The 12175-nt window shown below is 38.3% G+C and overlaps 1 protein-coding gene across 1 annotated transcript in view; it reads right to left on the bottom strand.

The window, feature by feature from the left end:
• PRKAR2B (protein kinase cAMP-dependent type II regulatory subunit beta) overlaps nt 1–12175 on the bottom strand; it is a 103585-nt gene that overhangs the window by 67980 nt on the left and 23430 nt on the right. Inside the window, exon 2 of the mRNA XM_017546927.2 lies at nt 8951–8986. Coding sequence (XP_017402416.1) covers nt 8951–8986 — 36 coding nt within the window. The remainder of the gene's footprint in view (nt 1–8950; nt 8987–12175) is intronic.

The raw sequence follows: 12175 nt of genomic DNA, 5'->3' as shown, positions 1-12175 counted from the left end.
TTTCTTATAGGGTACCACTCACTGCACACAGTGGGATCTGAAAGACAGTGAGGGTGTGCACGTGGCTCCCCACACTGGCATCTGGACCACTCCATGGTGCTCACACTGAAACCTCTGTGCTCCTCCGAGAGCTACGGCACACAGATGCCCCTTCCTGACTGCTACCTGGCTCACAATTTTCATTTCACTCCAATTTGCCACCATCACAGACAGTCAATGTCCAAGTTGACACCCCATTTGAGAGCCCATCTTCAACTTATTTTGGCTTCCTTAATTCCAATAAAATGTCATTCAATCTGCCCTTTAGCAGCCTCACCCTGTAACTATATTCACACTGGTCCTTACCCCAGCACACACTACCTCAGGAATCTCACATCATTCTACAGCATGCCTGACCAAATCTTCCCATCCTTCTTGCCTTCTCATTTCCTTACTTCACATTCTATTTTTAATTTGACCTCATCCAGAGTGCCCTTTTTTCTCAGTCTATTAATTATGAACCTCACTTTTTAGCAGAAGGAAAAAGACATGTGAACAAGCAACTACAATATCTAACAATGTGTAATAGTAACGGTATCAGAAAGAAAGAAGGAAGAAAAGGAAGGAGGAAGGAAGGGAGGGAGGGGACAGCAGGGAATGTGGTGAGCTGTAGCAAGTCTAGACAAGAAAGCCCATGGCATGCTCCAAGTATGAGATGGCATACATGGAGGCAGAACGAGGCACGCCATGGGCCTGGGGCAGGGCTGCCACACGCCACCATTCCACAACTCCAAGGGCACCATTCATTCCTGCAGGCTGTCATGACAAAATGCCAAGGTAGTAAAATAAGGTATGTATGTTTGTTTTTTTTTAAATAATCACTTCTTTTAGATAAATGTGCAAGATTCCTTTATAAAGGCTTTCTGTGAGAACTTTCATATCTCATGTAGAGCACACCACGGTTGTATCACCTAAGCCATAGCAGTCTGCAACAAGATAAGTACAGAGAGTAAGAGTGTTCAGATACAATTATAGCAATTTTGATACTGCTGTGGCAATTTTATATTTTTCAAAAGTGCTGGTCTGCTGTGCACTGGGAAAACAAAAATGAAAAGTTGGTCCTTCACACAGAGTTGGTGAAGTAGTGACCTAAACTCTGCTTGTAATCAAAGAATGGTTGCTTTAAGTCTAAATGTCTATTCTATCAACTCATACCTGTTTTACAGATCTACCTAACTCCCCGATCCCCTTTCCCCAGCAGTGGCAGTGTTCCTGTAATTAGACACACAGGGTTTGGCAGGCTACATAATTCTCATGTTGTCTTCCAAGCCCTTCCACATCTACTGGCAAAATCACCATTGTGAAGAGTCTGAGGACGCTACAGAGCAGAAGGATCCTCCCTTCCCACCATGCCCCCACCTGAACAGCTGCTTTCACTATCTTCCTTTCTCCTTTCCCTGGAGGGCTCTATGAGAACTCTAGGCAAAATGCATTTAAGTTCAAGAGATAATCTAATTTCTCATTAGCCTTGAGGTAGCTTATCAGCATTCAAGGCCTAACAAAAAACAACCAGAGACTCAACACTGCCACAGACTCCACCTGGCTCCAATTCCCAAGGTTGCTTACGAAATATCAGTAAACCAGCACTGCTAGAGTGTGGAGCAGGAGGGGCAAGTGGCTGGAGATGAGCCACTTTCTTTTTTTTTTAAGACAGAGTCTTGCTCTGTCACCCAGAGCAGTACTTGCTCATTCACTTGGATTATTTGTAATGAATCACAGGGGAGAATCCATTCCGTTATAATACTAGTCTGGGCACTGAAAGATAACAGGTGCATGAAGTGACTTGGAGGATGCCTAAGTGGTTTCCATCCCACCCAAGGAACAAGCCTGGACAGAAGCCCCCAGGCCTGTATTCTGGCATCTCAGAGAACCTCCCTAGGTCCCACCCTCCACCCTGTCTTCCCACCTCCCTTGTCACCTCTCGTTTCATCCTGTTGCCTCAGTCTAACTGTCTTTCTGACCCTTGATTTCAGTCTCACCCTGGGTGTCATCCTTCTGACTAACTCTTCATGTCAAGCTCTGCAGTCCTGAAACCATTTCCTTTTTTCTTTCTTTTTTTTTTTTTTTTTAAGACAGAGTCTTGCTCTGTCACCCAGGCTGGAGTACAGTGGTGCAATTTCGGCTCACTGCAACCTCTGCCTCCTGGGTTCAAGCGATTCCTCCGCCTCAGCCTCCCAAGTAGCTGAGACTACAGGCTCATGCCACCACACCCGGCTAATTTTTATATTTTTAGCAGAGGCAGGGTTTTGCCATGTTGGTCAGGCTGGTCTTGAACTCCTGACCTCAAGTGACCCACCCATCTCGGTCTCCCAAAGTACTGGGATTATAGGTGTGCACCACCACACCCGCCTCAAGCCATTTCTGACCCACCTCGCATCCAGCCAGGCACCTAGGAGCCCCTGCCTGTCCAGAAGACACAATTGGACAACAGGCTGATACTATGAAACCAAACTGGAGAGAATGTGTTTTTCATGGGTTATCTACTGTTTTATTACAACAATCATCTTGTGAGTTAGGTATTATCCCCATTTTATACCCAGAAAAAAGGAGCCTTAGAAAGATTACTAAGGACACGCCCACACACTCTTTTACTACCAGATAACGTGAGTCGCAGAGCTAGTACTCTAACCCTGGTCTGATTCCAGAGACTGTACAGCCTCTCCTGTTAAGGCAGACATGAACATTTTGAAGCAATGGTAAATTAAAGGATGAAATAACTTCTGGCCTTAAGTCCCTACTGTCCATAGCCAATGGGCATCTGCTCACTCCACGCTGTAGGTGCTTAATGGCAGAGGCAAATTGCATAGCAACATATGGTGAAAATGAACTCTTTACAGTAATACTGAACAGAAATGCCTAGAATACTCTCTTTCCTTATAGTCCTGGTAAAACCTATGTTATAAACCTTAAAGACAGCACAAATACTCCTTCTGTGAGCCAGGCCCTGGAAGAACTGTATGTTTTCTCCTTTTTACTTTGTGGATATTATGGTATTTACTACACTATGAGTCATGGTCAGCCTCCTTGTTACACTGTGCACTTCACAAGGACTGTATCTTATTCTTCATGGCATCCCCAGCACTGTACCTGACACACAATAAGGGCTCGGTAAATGGTTGCTGTACAAACTAGTACATTAATTAAAGCAGTATTCTCCCAATATGCATTTGCCAACTATTGGTGATCACCAGGTTCATTCAAAATGAAGCTAATTTCAGAAACAAAATATGAATGTAACTATACCAGCAAATTAGTTTGATGATAAAGAAATAACCTCTGGGAAAAAATAACTTGGTGGTTAAAAGCTATAATCATCAAATAACCTTAAAGTAGAAACAATGAACACCAAGGCTACAAAATGTTACCCAAACAAAACAAAAGGAAGCATATGTTTCATGAATCAAGGAAGCGTATGTTCCTTGTATCAGCTTCAAGACAAGATCTGAACTTCTGCTATTTCACTAGTTTCTGGGTAACTAATTATTTCTGTTCAGGGTGATTTCACTGAGATTTGTAATATGACATTTTACACAGTAGGTATGTGAGATTCAGATTTTCAGACCTAATTTCACCTGTGAATTATTCCACATGATAGTTTAGAGAAAATTATAAAATTTTAGCTCTGTTAAAAATATATGATAAAATTCAATGTCCAAATTATGGTGAAAAGTTGAAGAGTGGTTAATTATATGAGAAAAGAAAATTCTTCTGTTATAAGAAATAATTACTTATTAGAACAAGTAATGCTCAACGGTAGTCCTTGAAAGCAATATTAAATGTCAATGCAAAGATTTCACAGACGTCAGTGGGGCATACTGACCAAACAGCACCTGTGCTCACACCATCTATGAATGTATAACAAGCGATCTAGGGAACTGTCTTAGGAATAAGCTTCAAAACTCTCTAAAAAAGCAAATTTCAAAAACTTCATGGAGTCAGTTTATGAAAGGTGAGGAAAACTGAGTCATGACAATTAAATGCAATACAAAATCCCTGAATTAGCTTGAATTTAAAAAAGAAAGAGAAAACATGATAGAACAATCGAGGAAATGTGAGTCTAGACTCTATATGAGATAACAGTATTGTATCAGGGTTAAATTCCGTCATTGTTATATTACCTAGAAGAATGATCTTTTTCTTAGGAGATACAGGCTGAAGTACTTAGGATTCCTAAACGTTTCAATAAAAAATAAAAGAGTGTGTATCTGTATCAAGATGGAGGGGAGAGAGCACATGCAAAATGTGGCAAAATAACAACTGGGGCCTAGATAAAGGCACTCACTGAAATCTTCTTTAAACTTTTCTAGAAGGGTAACATTTTCAAAATAATAGCTTAGGATTTAAAAAAAATTCAGAGTTTCAATCTCATGATGTAAGGCACAGTCTCAAGATTAACTGGACATTTCTAGCTCCTCCCCAATTTAGAAACAAAACCACAGAGGAAAACCATTACAAATTTTTTTAAACCTATAATGTGTACACAATAAAAAAGATGCCCATATTAAAGGATTAATATCAAACCATGTTGTGACTCTCCAAGGCTTTATTCTGACAGGCTAAGGCAAAATGCTGAGGGGTTTATTGCTTTGTTTTAAACCACGTTCATGAGAAGAGAGATGGGAACTAACATTTTTAATATGCTAGGCTTCAGCCTCCCAAAGTGCCAAAATTATAGGTGTGAGCCACAGCGTCCAGCCACCACCGCTAATTTTTAATACTCACAACAGCAAATTATATATTATTTCCATTTTCCACCAAAAAGAATAATCTTCCAAAAAAACTAAAAGCTCATATTATAAAATGGATTATGTGGCCAGGCGCAGTGGCTCATGCCTGTAATCCCAGCACTTTGGGAGGCCGAGGCAGATAGATCACCTGAGGTCAGGAGTTCCAAGACCAGCCTGGCCAACGTGGCGAAACCCTGTCTCTACTAAAAATATTATAAAAATTAGCTGGGCATGGTGTAGTCCCAGATACTCGAGAGGCTGAGGCAGGAGAACCACTTGAACTCAGGAGGCGGAGGTTGCAGTGAGCCAAAATGGTGCCACTGCACTCCAGCCTGGGCAACAGAGCGAGACTCCGTCTCAAAAAACAAATAAAATAAAATGGGTCCTGGATAATGATTTCTCTGTTATTTTTATTTTATTTTCTGAGACAGGGTCTCATTCTGTTGCCCAGATTGGACTGATCTCAGCTCACTGTAATCTCTGCCTCCTGGGTTCAAGCAAATATCTTGCCTTAGCCTCCCAAGTAAGTGGGACTACAGGCAAGCACCACCACACCCAACTAATTATATTTTTGTATTTTTTGGTAAAGATTCTGGTTTCACCAAGTTGGCCAGGACGGTCTTGAACTCCTGACCTCTGCTGATCCACCCACCTTGACCTCTCAAAATGCTGGGATTATAGGTGTGAGGCACTGCACCAGGACTCTCTGTATTAAGGATGTACTGATAAGAAGGGATAGATTATTAAGAGTTGAATAGCATTTTAAGAGCCCAAAAGCAGTATTTCTTTTTCTTTTGTTTAAAAATGGGACTATGAGGTACTGTTTAAAAATAAGGTTATGGGGTGCTGTCAGGATAGTATCAGAGATATATCTGGATTTCAGAAGATATATGATAGTTTTTCACCATGTTTTGTGGAACTTATCCAATCTAATCAATACGGTTGGGTCCCATTCTTCTGCTGCCTATCTATACTTCTCTCCATTAGTCATGCTCTACACTACAACACCACATCCCTTCCACTCCTGTACCAAGTAGGAAGCTGGCTTACACAACCCTGAAGCCTCTACAAACTCTTAAGATTCTAGGAATTCTGTTTGAAAATCCTGAGTGAAACTGATTCCTTTTGCTTACAAAAATAAAAACCGACAGGTTTGTGGGCCAGCACTGAACACATGAAAAAGACAAGAGACTATGGCACAAACAATGTTACTAAAAAGTGTAAAACTAATCCAAAATAATGTATTTGTTAAGCATAAACATTCCTCTCATCTTCATAACAAAATAAAAAGGTACATAAAGGAGAAATATTACATTTATTCAGGTTTGAAATATTTATGTTTGATAGTTGCAGTATGAATATCAAAAGCCAAAAACTCAAAGATTTAGGCAGTTAATGAGTTATTAATTATGACTCATAGTAATTTTTTATTTTCAATCAACAATGACTGAACACCTAGCACTACACATTATGTATTTATTGTTGTAATATATGTATATAGAATTACTGTTGTAACTTTAAAAATAGATGAGTAAGAAACAAATTCATATGTCGTACAGACTTCTGGTTGATTTTACCTGACTTACTTTCTTCCCCTAAATTACATTTCTTACATTAAGTTTTACAAGTTATGAAAATAAAAAGTATTTCTGAAATAAAAATCAGAAAAGGTATCGTAAGAAATATTTTTAATTATCAAATATAATTGACTGCATTTTGAGAAAATAACCATTTCTTTTTTATTTTTAGGAAATGTTACTTTAAAAAAAAGTTCATGTATATCTCTACTACTAAACCTCATGTTAGCCACTAAATTAAATTAACAAAAAAACTGTGGCATTTCCACCTCAGGATGTCTTAAGACTGTTTCTATATTCTTTGCCAAAAAAGTATTAAACAAACTTTTATAAGTAATAAGAAAGTCTGGGCCAGGTGCAGTGGCTCACATCTGTAATCCCAGCACTTTGGGAGGCTGAGGCAGGTGGATGACCTGAGGTCGGGAGTTCGAGACCAGCCTGACCAACATGGAGAAACCCCGATTCTACTAAAAGCACAAAATAAGCTGGGTGTGGTGGTGCATATGTGTGGTAGCAGTAATCCCAGCTAGCTGGGAGGCTGAGGCAGGAAAATCCCTTGAACCCAGGAAAAGGAGGTTGCGGTGAGCCGAGATTGTGCCATTGTATTCCAGCCTGGGCAACAACAGCAAAACTCCGTCTCAAAAAAATGAACAAAGAAATAAGAAAGTCCCAAATAAAATACAGATGAGTAGATGATTAAATAGATCCCCTTCGCTTTTTTCTTATACCACTGTTTTTTTTAATATAAAGTACTGAATAATTTTATTTTCCTTGCCTGAAAGACTAATGCTAAGCACTAGTCTTAGCACAGTGCTTGATCTATCAGTGATACTCCATAAGTTAGTTCTCTTTTCTTTTGAATAATTCATGTCAAGACTCATTCTCCTAATATATTTTCCAGCATATTATATTATTGGGATAACAATTTTACTTCTTGTAAAGCTTACTGCTATACATAGCATGACTACTGAACTTACTTTCTTTGATGATCAAAGAAATACTGCTTATTTATACCAAATTGTTTCCTGTTGTTTTCACTGACATTTCTTATCAACTGTCATTCTGGGAATAAATACATTTGATTTTAATGTGTATTTATGTGTGGCATTACATTATCTCTACATTTCTGGCCAAGTCTTGCTAAAATGTATTGCATACACATGGGGGTGGGGTATAAAATAATACCATTTCAAAACTAACCTATATCCTGGAGCCCCTGATCTAGCAATTAATGATACATATATTGTACAACAAATACTAATGGAATGTGCCCACAAATAAATGTCACATGTTATACAGCTTGCGGTAGAATGGGTGATTATTTATTCTATGACTCTTAACTGTGTTTCTATTGAAATAATTTCACCTCATGAAGACAAGGCATCACAATTGATGCTCTCTTCTTCCTTTCCTGTTCCCACCACTGCTCATAAAGGACAACTATGCTACAATATGATCACAGTTGATAGTTCTTCTTGGGATAAAATTTGATGCCCTACTGGCATAAACATAACCTCTCATTCCACAAAAGGCATTACAATCTACACTTTGTTTTTACCATTTAAAGTAAATATGCCTTGAGATTACAAAAAGCTTGGAATGATAAAGTACATTTTATTCCAATGTAGCACATTATCCTTATAGATCTGGTCACTATATAACAAGAGTAAATTATACCAGTAACTGCTGGCAAATCAAAAATAAAATTTATAGAACAAGTGGAAATACAGCAATTTTGTGAAATAAATGACTCATTTATATAAACTCCAAGGATGGTTTGTTTCAAATGTTTATCTTGCGTTTCTTAACAAAAAATTTCCAGGTATACTTAAAGAGTAATTTTCTCAAATCAAACATTACCTTCATTTATCCTCTTATTCAAAGATGATATTCCATAGGGTGAATTTTCTAAACAATAGTTTAACTATCTCAATGCACAAACTCATTTTACTTAAGCCATTCTGGATAGAAATGCTCTTAATTCTATCTCACACTTCCCCAGCAGTTTAAATAGTACACAGTATACTGAACCTAATGTAGCCCTTGAAAATGGCTAAGGCCTATCATTCTGACTGCATTAGGTTACTGTGGTATATTTAAACCAGCAATAGCCTCAGAGGCATGAACAAACATAAGGCAATTTGCTCCTATTCTAAATGGCCCCATAATGACAAGTTCTTATATCTGCATTTTAAGAGTTCTCATGTCTCCTATTAAAAAGACAACACACACTCACTTATCACTGTTTCTAAGGTGTCCTTTACCCATCTGCTAAATCACTGCTTCTCGATTATGGCTGGTAAATCAGACAACCATGCAGGTAGTAATTCTATCAAGAGCAAGAATAACAGCCTGGGCTGAGAGTCTCCATCTTAAAAGGTCCACCAGTTTAGTACACAGTCTGATTTTCAGTTTAGCCACTCACAGGGCATTTTCAGTTGCTTTCTAGACTGTGATTATATCAGATGGTTGTGTTTTCTGAGAAAAATAACCGACAAATAAATGTTTACTACACAGGAATTATTCTCTTTGTACCTTCTTGTCCAATATTATCATTTTAAAAATATCACCATTAGTAAGCAAAATCCATAATATAATCAGACTTACCTGAGGCACGCCTTGTGAATCGGTTTATAACTGGAGCTAGAAGAAAAAGCAGAATAATGTGATTAGATTAAAAGTCTAATTTTCCCAAAACCCTGAAAAGGCTCAAATTGGTAAATGATCTTATAATTTAACTAAAGAAAAAGATGGATAAATAAGAGAAAATGTCATATACAAAAGTTAAATACTGAAATTCACTAATAATCAAATAAATATAAATTAAAATCAGTATATTTTACCTATTAGCACTTTAAATTAAAAGAAAAAAAAAATCCCCAGTTACAGACAGCTGAAGCTACTTAACTGGGAACCATATAAAGGGATATAATACTTTTAGAAAACAATCTGGCAATTATATCAAGTACCATAAAAGATTTGTGTCACTTAACAGAGTAAATCTACTAGAGATTTATCCTAAAGGAGTACTACTAGTGAAGGAAAGAGCAATATATGAATAAATCAACTCAGCAGCATTATTTTTTAAATGATAAAATTAGAAAACACAACGGAAATTGCTCATGTATGTTGAAATCATCTTTAAGTGAAGGGTAGTATATCCTTGAAAGTCTCAGATTTATAGTTCTGACAGTTTTTATACAATCCAAATGTCCATAACATGCAAATTTGTCCACTGAAGGCTGTAATCTCAGGCTGGTATGCGCACCACTCAGCTGGCAAGCCTACCATCTGCCCACTCCTGCAACTCAACTCAGCTCTGTTTCTTCATGGTTTTGATGACATAGTTATCTCAAGAACTGAGGTTTTTAAAAACATTTCTTTCTTGAGAAAAGCAGGTACATTTCTGGTTCATCTTATATAAAGAAAGGACATCACGTACTATGCAGCATATTTTGGTAACACAATGTCACGAGTCTACTTCAATACTTAGAAGAGTAATTATGAAATTTGTTTACACTATGGAAAAAATGTGTTTATGCTTAGGTCAAGTAAAAAGAGAAGACAAAATTTTTATCAGCACTATGGCTGCACTGCATGAAAAACAGGTATGTACAGGAACAAGTACTATTACAAAACTACGTCAGATGCGTAGTGCATTGATGCACTTACAATCATACTATCAAATATCAGCATCTTTGGCCGGGTGCTGTAGCTCCCAACTGTAATCCCAGCACTTTGGGAGGCCAAGGCAGGCAGGTCACCTGAGGTCAGGAGTTCGAGACCAGCCTGGCCAACATGGAGAAACACTGTCTCCACTAAAAATAAAAAAAAAAAAACTAGCCAGACAAGGTGGTGGGCACCTGTAAACCCAGCTACTAATAGACAGCTGAAGCTACTTAACTGGGAACCATTTAAAGAGACATAATACCTTTAGAAAATAATCTGGCAATTATATCAAGTACTATAAAAGATTTGTGTCACACAGTATACATAACTGAAATTGCTGAGGAGGCTGAGGCAGATGAATCACTTGAACCCAGGAAGTGGAGGCTGTAGTGAGCCAAGATTGCTCCATTACACTCCAGCCAGGGTGACAGAGCAAAACTCTGTCTCAAAAAAAAAAAAAAAAGAAAGAAAGAAAAGAAACACAGCATCTTCAAACTACTGATAAGTACATTTTACAGTAAGCCTCAGAGAAATTTATTAATTGTTTTAAAGCACACAACCACCCTGCATCCGAGCTGGAGTATCTGAATTTATGCCTATCTTGCATCAAAACGCTGCCTGAAAAAGAACAGAAAGTGAAAATACAGATTCCTGATATCATACAATAAGAGATGAATATTATCTTCCATCATAATCTTCATTATTACTAAAGATTAACTTTGTGAAATTTATAACAAAATTATATCCTCCAAAGTGACTGAAAGATATACAATTTTTACTATTTATATACAATACTTTAGCCATATATTTGCACAGTCACAAATTACTTACATTAAAAACTTGCATCGGGTAAACTGTGATATGTATATTTTACCACACATACACCCAAAAGGCCCATCAGTTTTCAAAACCCTTTTTCGCAACAACGAAATTTAGTCTAAAGAGCGCCTCCCCAGCAAGCCACAAGGACGCTGAATGGAAACAAAATGCAAAAAAAATGCAACCACAGGAATGCAGAACAGAGTGCGGGCAGATACAGGCAAGATGAAGGTTAAAAACTTCTCTCAGCCTTAAGGCAAAAATATAGTAGACATTTTCTGCCCTCCTGCCCTCTCCAGCCTCTCTAGATGACGAAGCCACAGGATTGTGAGCTCCTGGTTTGAAAGGTTGGGAAGTCTTTGTTTTCCTGGGGTCCTTAGGTTTCTGTGTCTTTCTGAAGTATTTAGGGCAGAGGTTTTCCACAAAGGTGGCATCGCTCTCTAGAAGATGTTTTCTAAATTTGTGGTTGTAATTTTGATCGTCAGAGTAAGCAATTCAGAGGACACCCTTCCTTGGTGTTTGTCAGGCCAATGCCACAACAATCCTGCACAACAAAAAACTGTTCTGCACATCCCACAACTTTGGTCCTGTATGACTTTTAAAATATCCCCACCATGCATTCATATTGGAAAAAGGTCCATTTATAACCATCAGGGCCTAAATCCTAATTGCGCTTTATATAAACACGATTCATTTATGCATTTTTTTATTTCAATAATTCATTTTATTTTTAAAAAAAAGAGAGAGAGACTTAAATTCTGGAGTGCACTGGTGTCATCCTAGCTCACTCACTGCAGTCTGGACACTCCTTGGCCCGAGATTCTTCCACCTCAGCCTCCACAGTACTGTGACCACAGGCATGTGCCATTGTGTCCAGATCATTTTTTTTTTTTTAAGAGACAGGGTCTCACCATGTTGGTCAGCTGCTCTCGAACCCCCGACCTCAGGTGATCCGCCTGCCTCAGCCTCCCAAAGTGCTGGGATTACAGGCGTGAGCCACCGTGCCCGGCCATTTATGCTGTTATAATACACATTGCATTTTCTAACACAAGGACAACATAAATCAAATGTGTGTGTGTGTGTGTGTGTGTGTGTGTGTGTGTGTGTGTGTGTTGCCTTGTATTTTGTTTCTTGCTTTGTTTGGAATTTTACTAACAGATGTTCACCATTTCAGAAAACCATGTGACTGCTATAATGCCCCTTATGATATTTGGATTGCTAGTACAATGCTTTTTGATCAGACTCCATGTGCAGCTTTTATATTCATAGCGCCTCTACATCTAGGTAGGAGAATCTAACTGCATTGTCTTCTTGAGTACATACTGAAGCACATACCTACTGAAA

Source organism: Cebus imitator, unplaced genomic scaffold (assembly GCF_001604975.1).
Source record: "Cebus imitator isolate Cc_AM_T3 unplaced genomic scaffold, Cebus_imitator-1.0 Scaffold192, whole genome shotgun sequence".
Lineage (NCBI taxonomy): Eukaryota > Metazoa > Chordata > Mammalia > Primates > Cebidae > Cebus > Cebus imitator.
The sequence above is the reverse complement of the archived record's forward strand: the minus strand, read 5'-3'. Positions and strand labels throughout refer to the sequence as shown.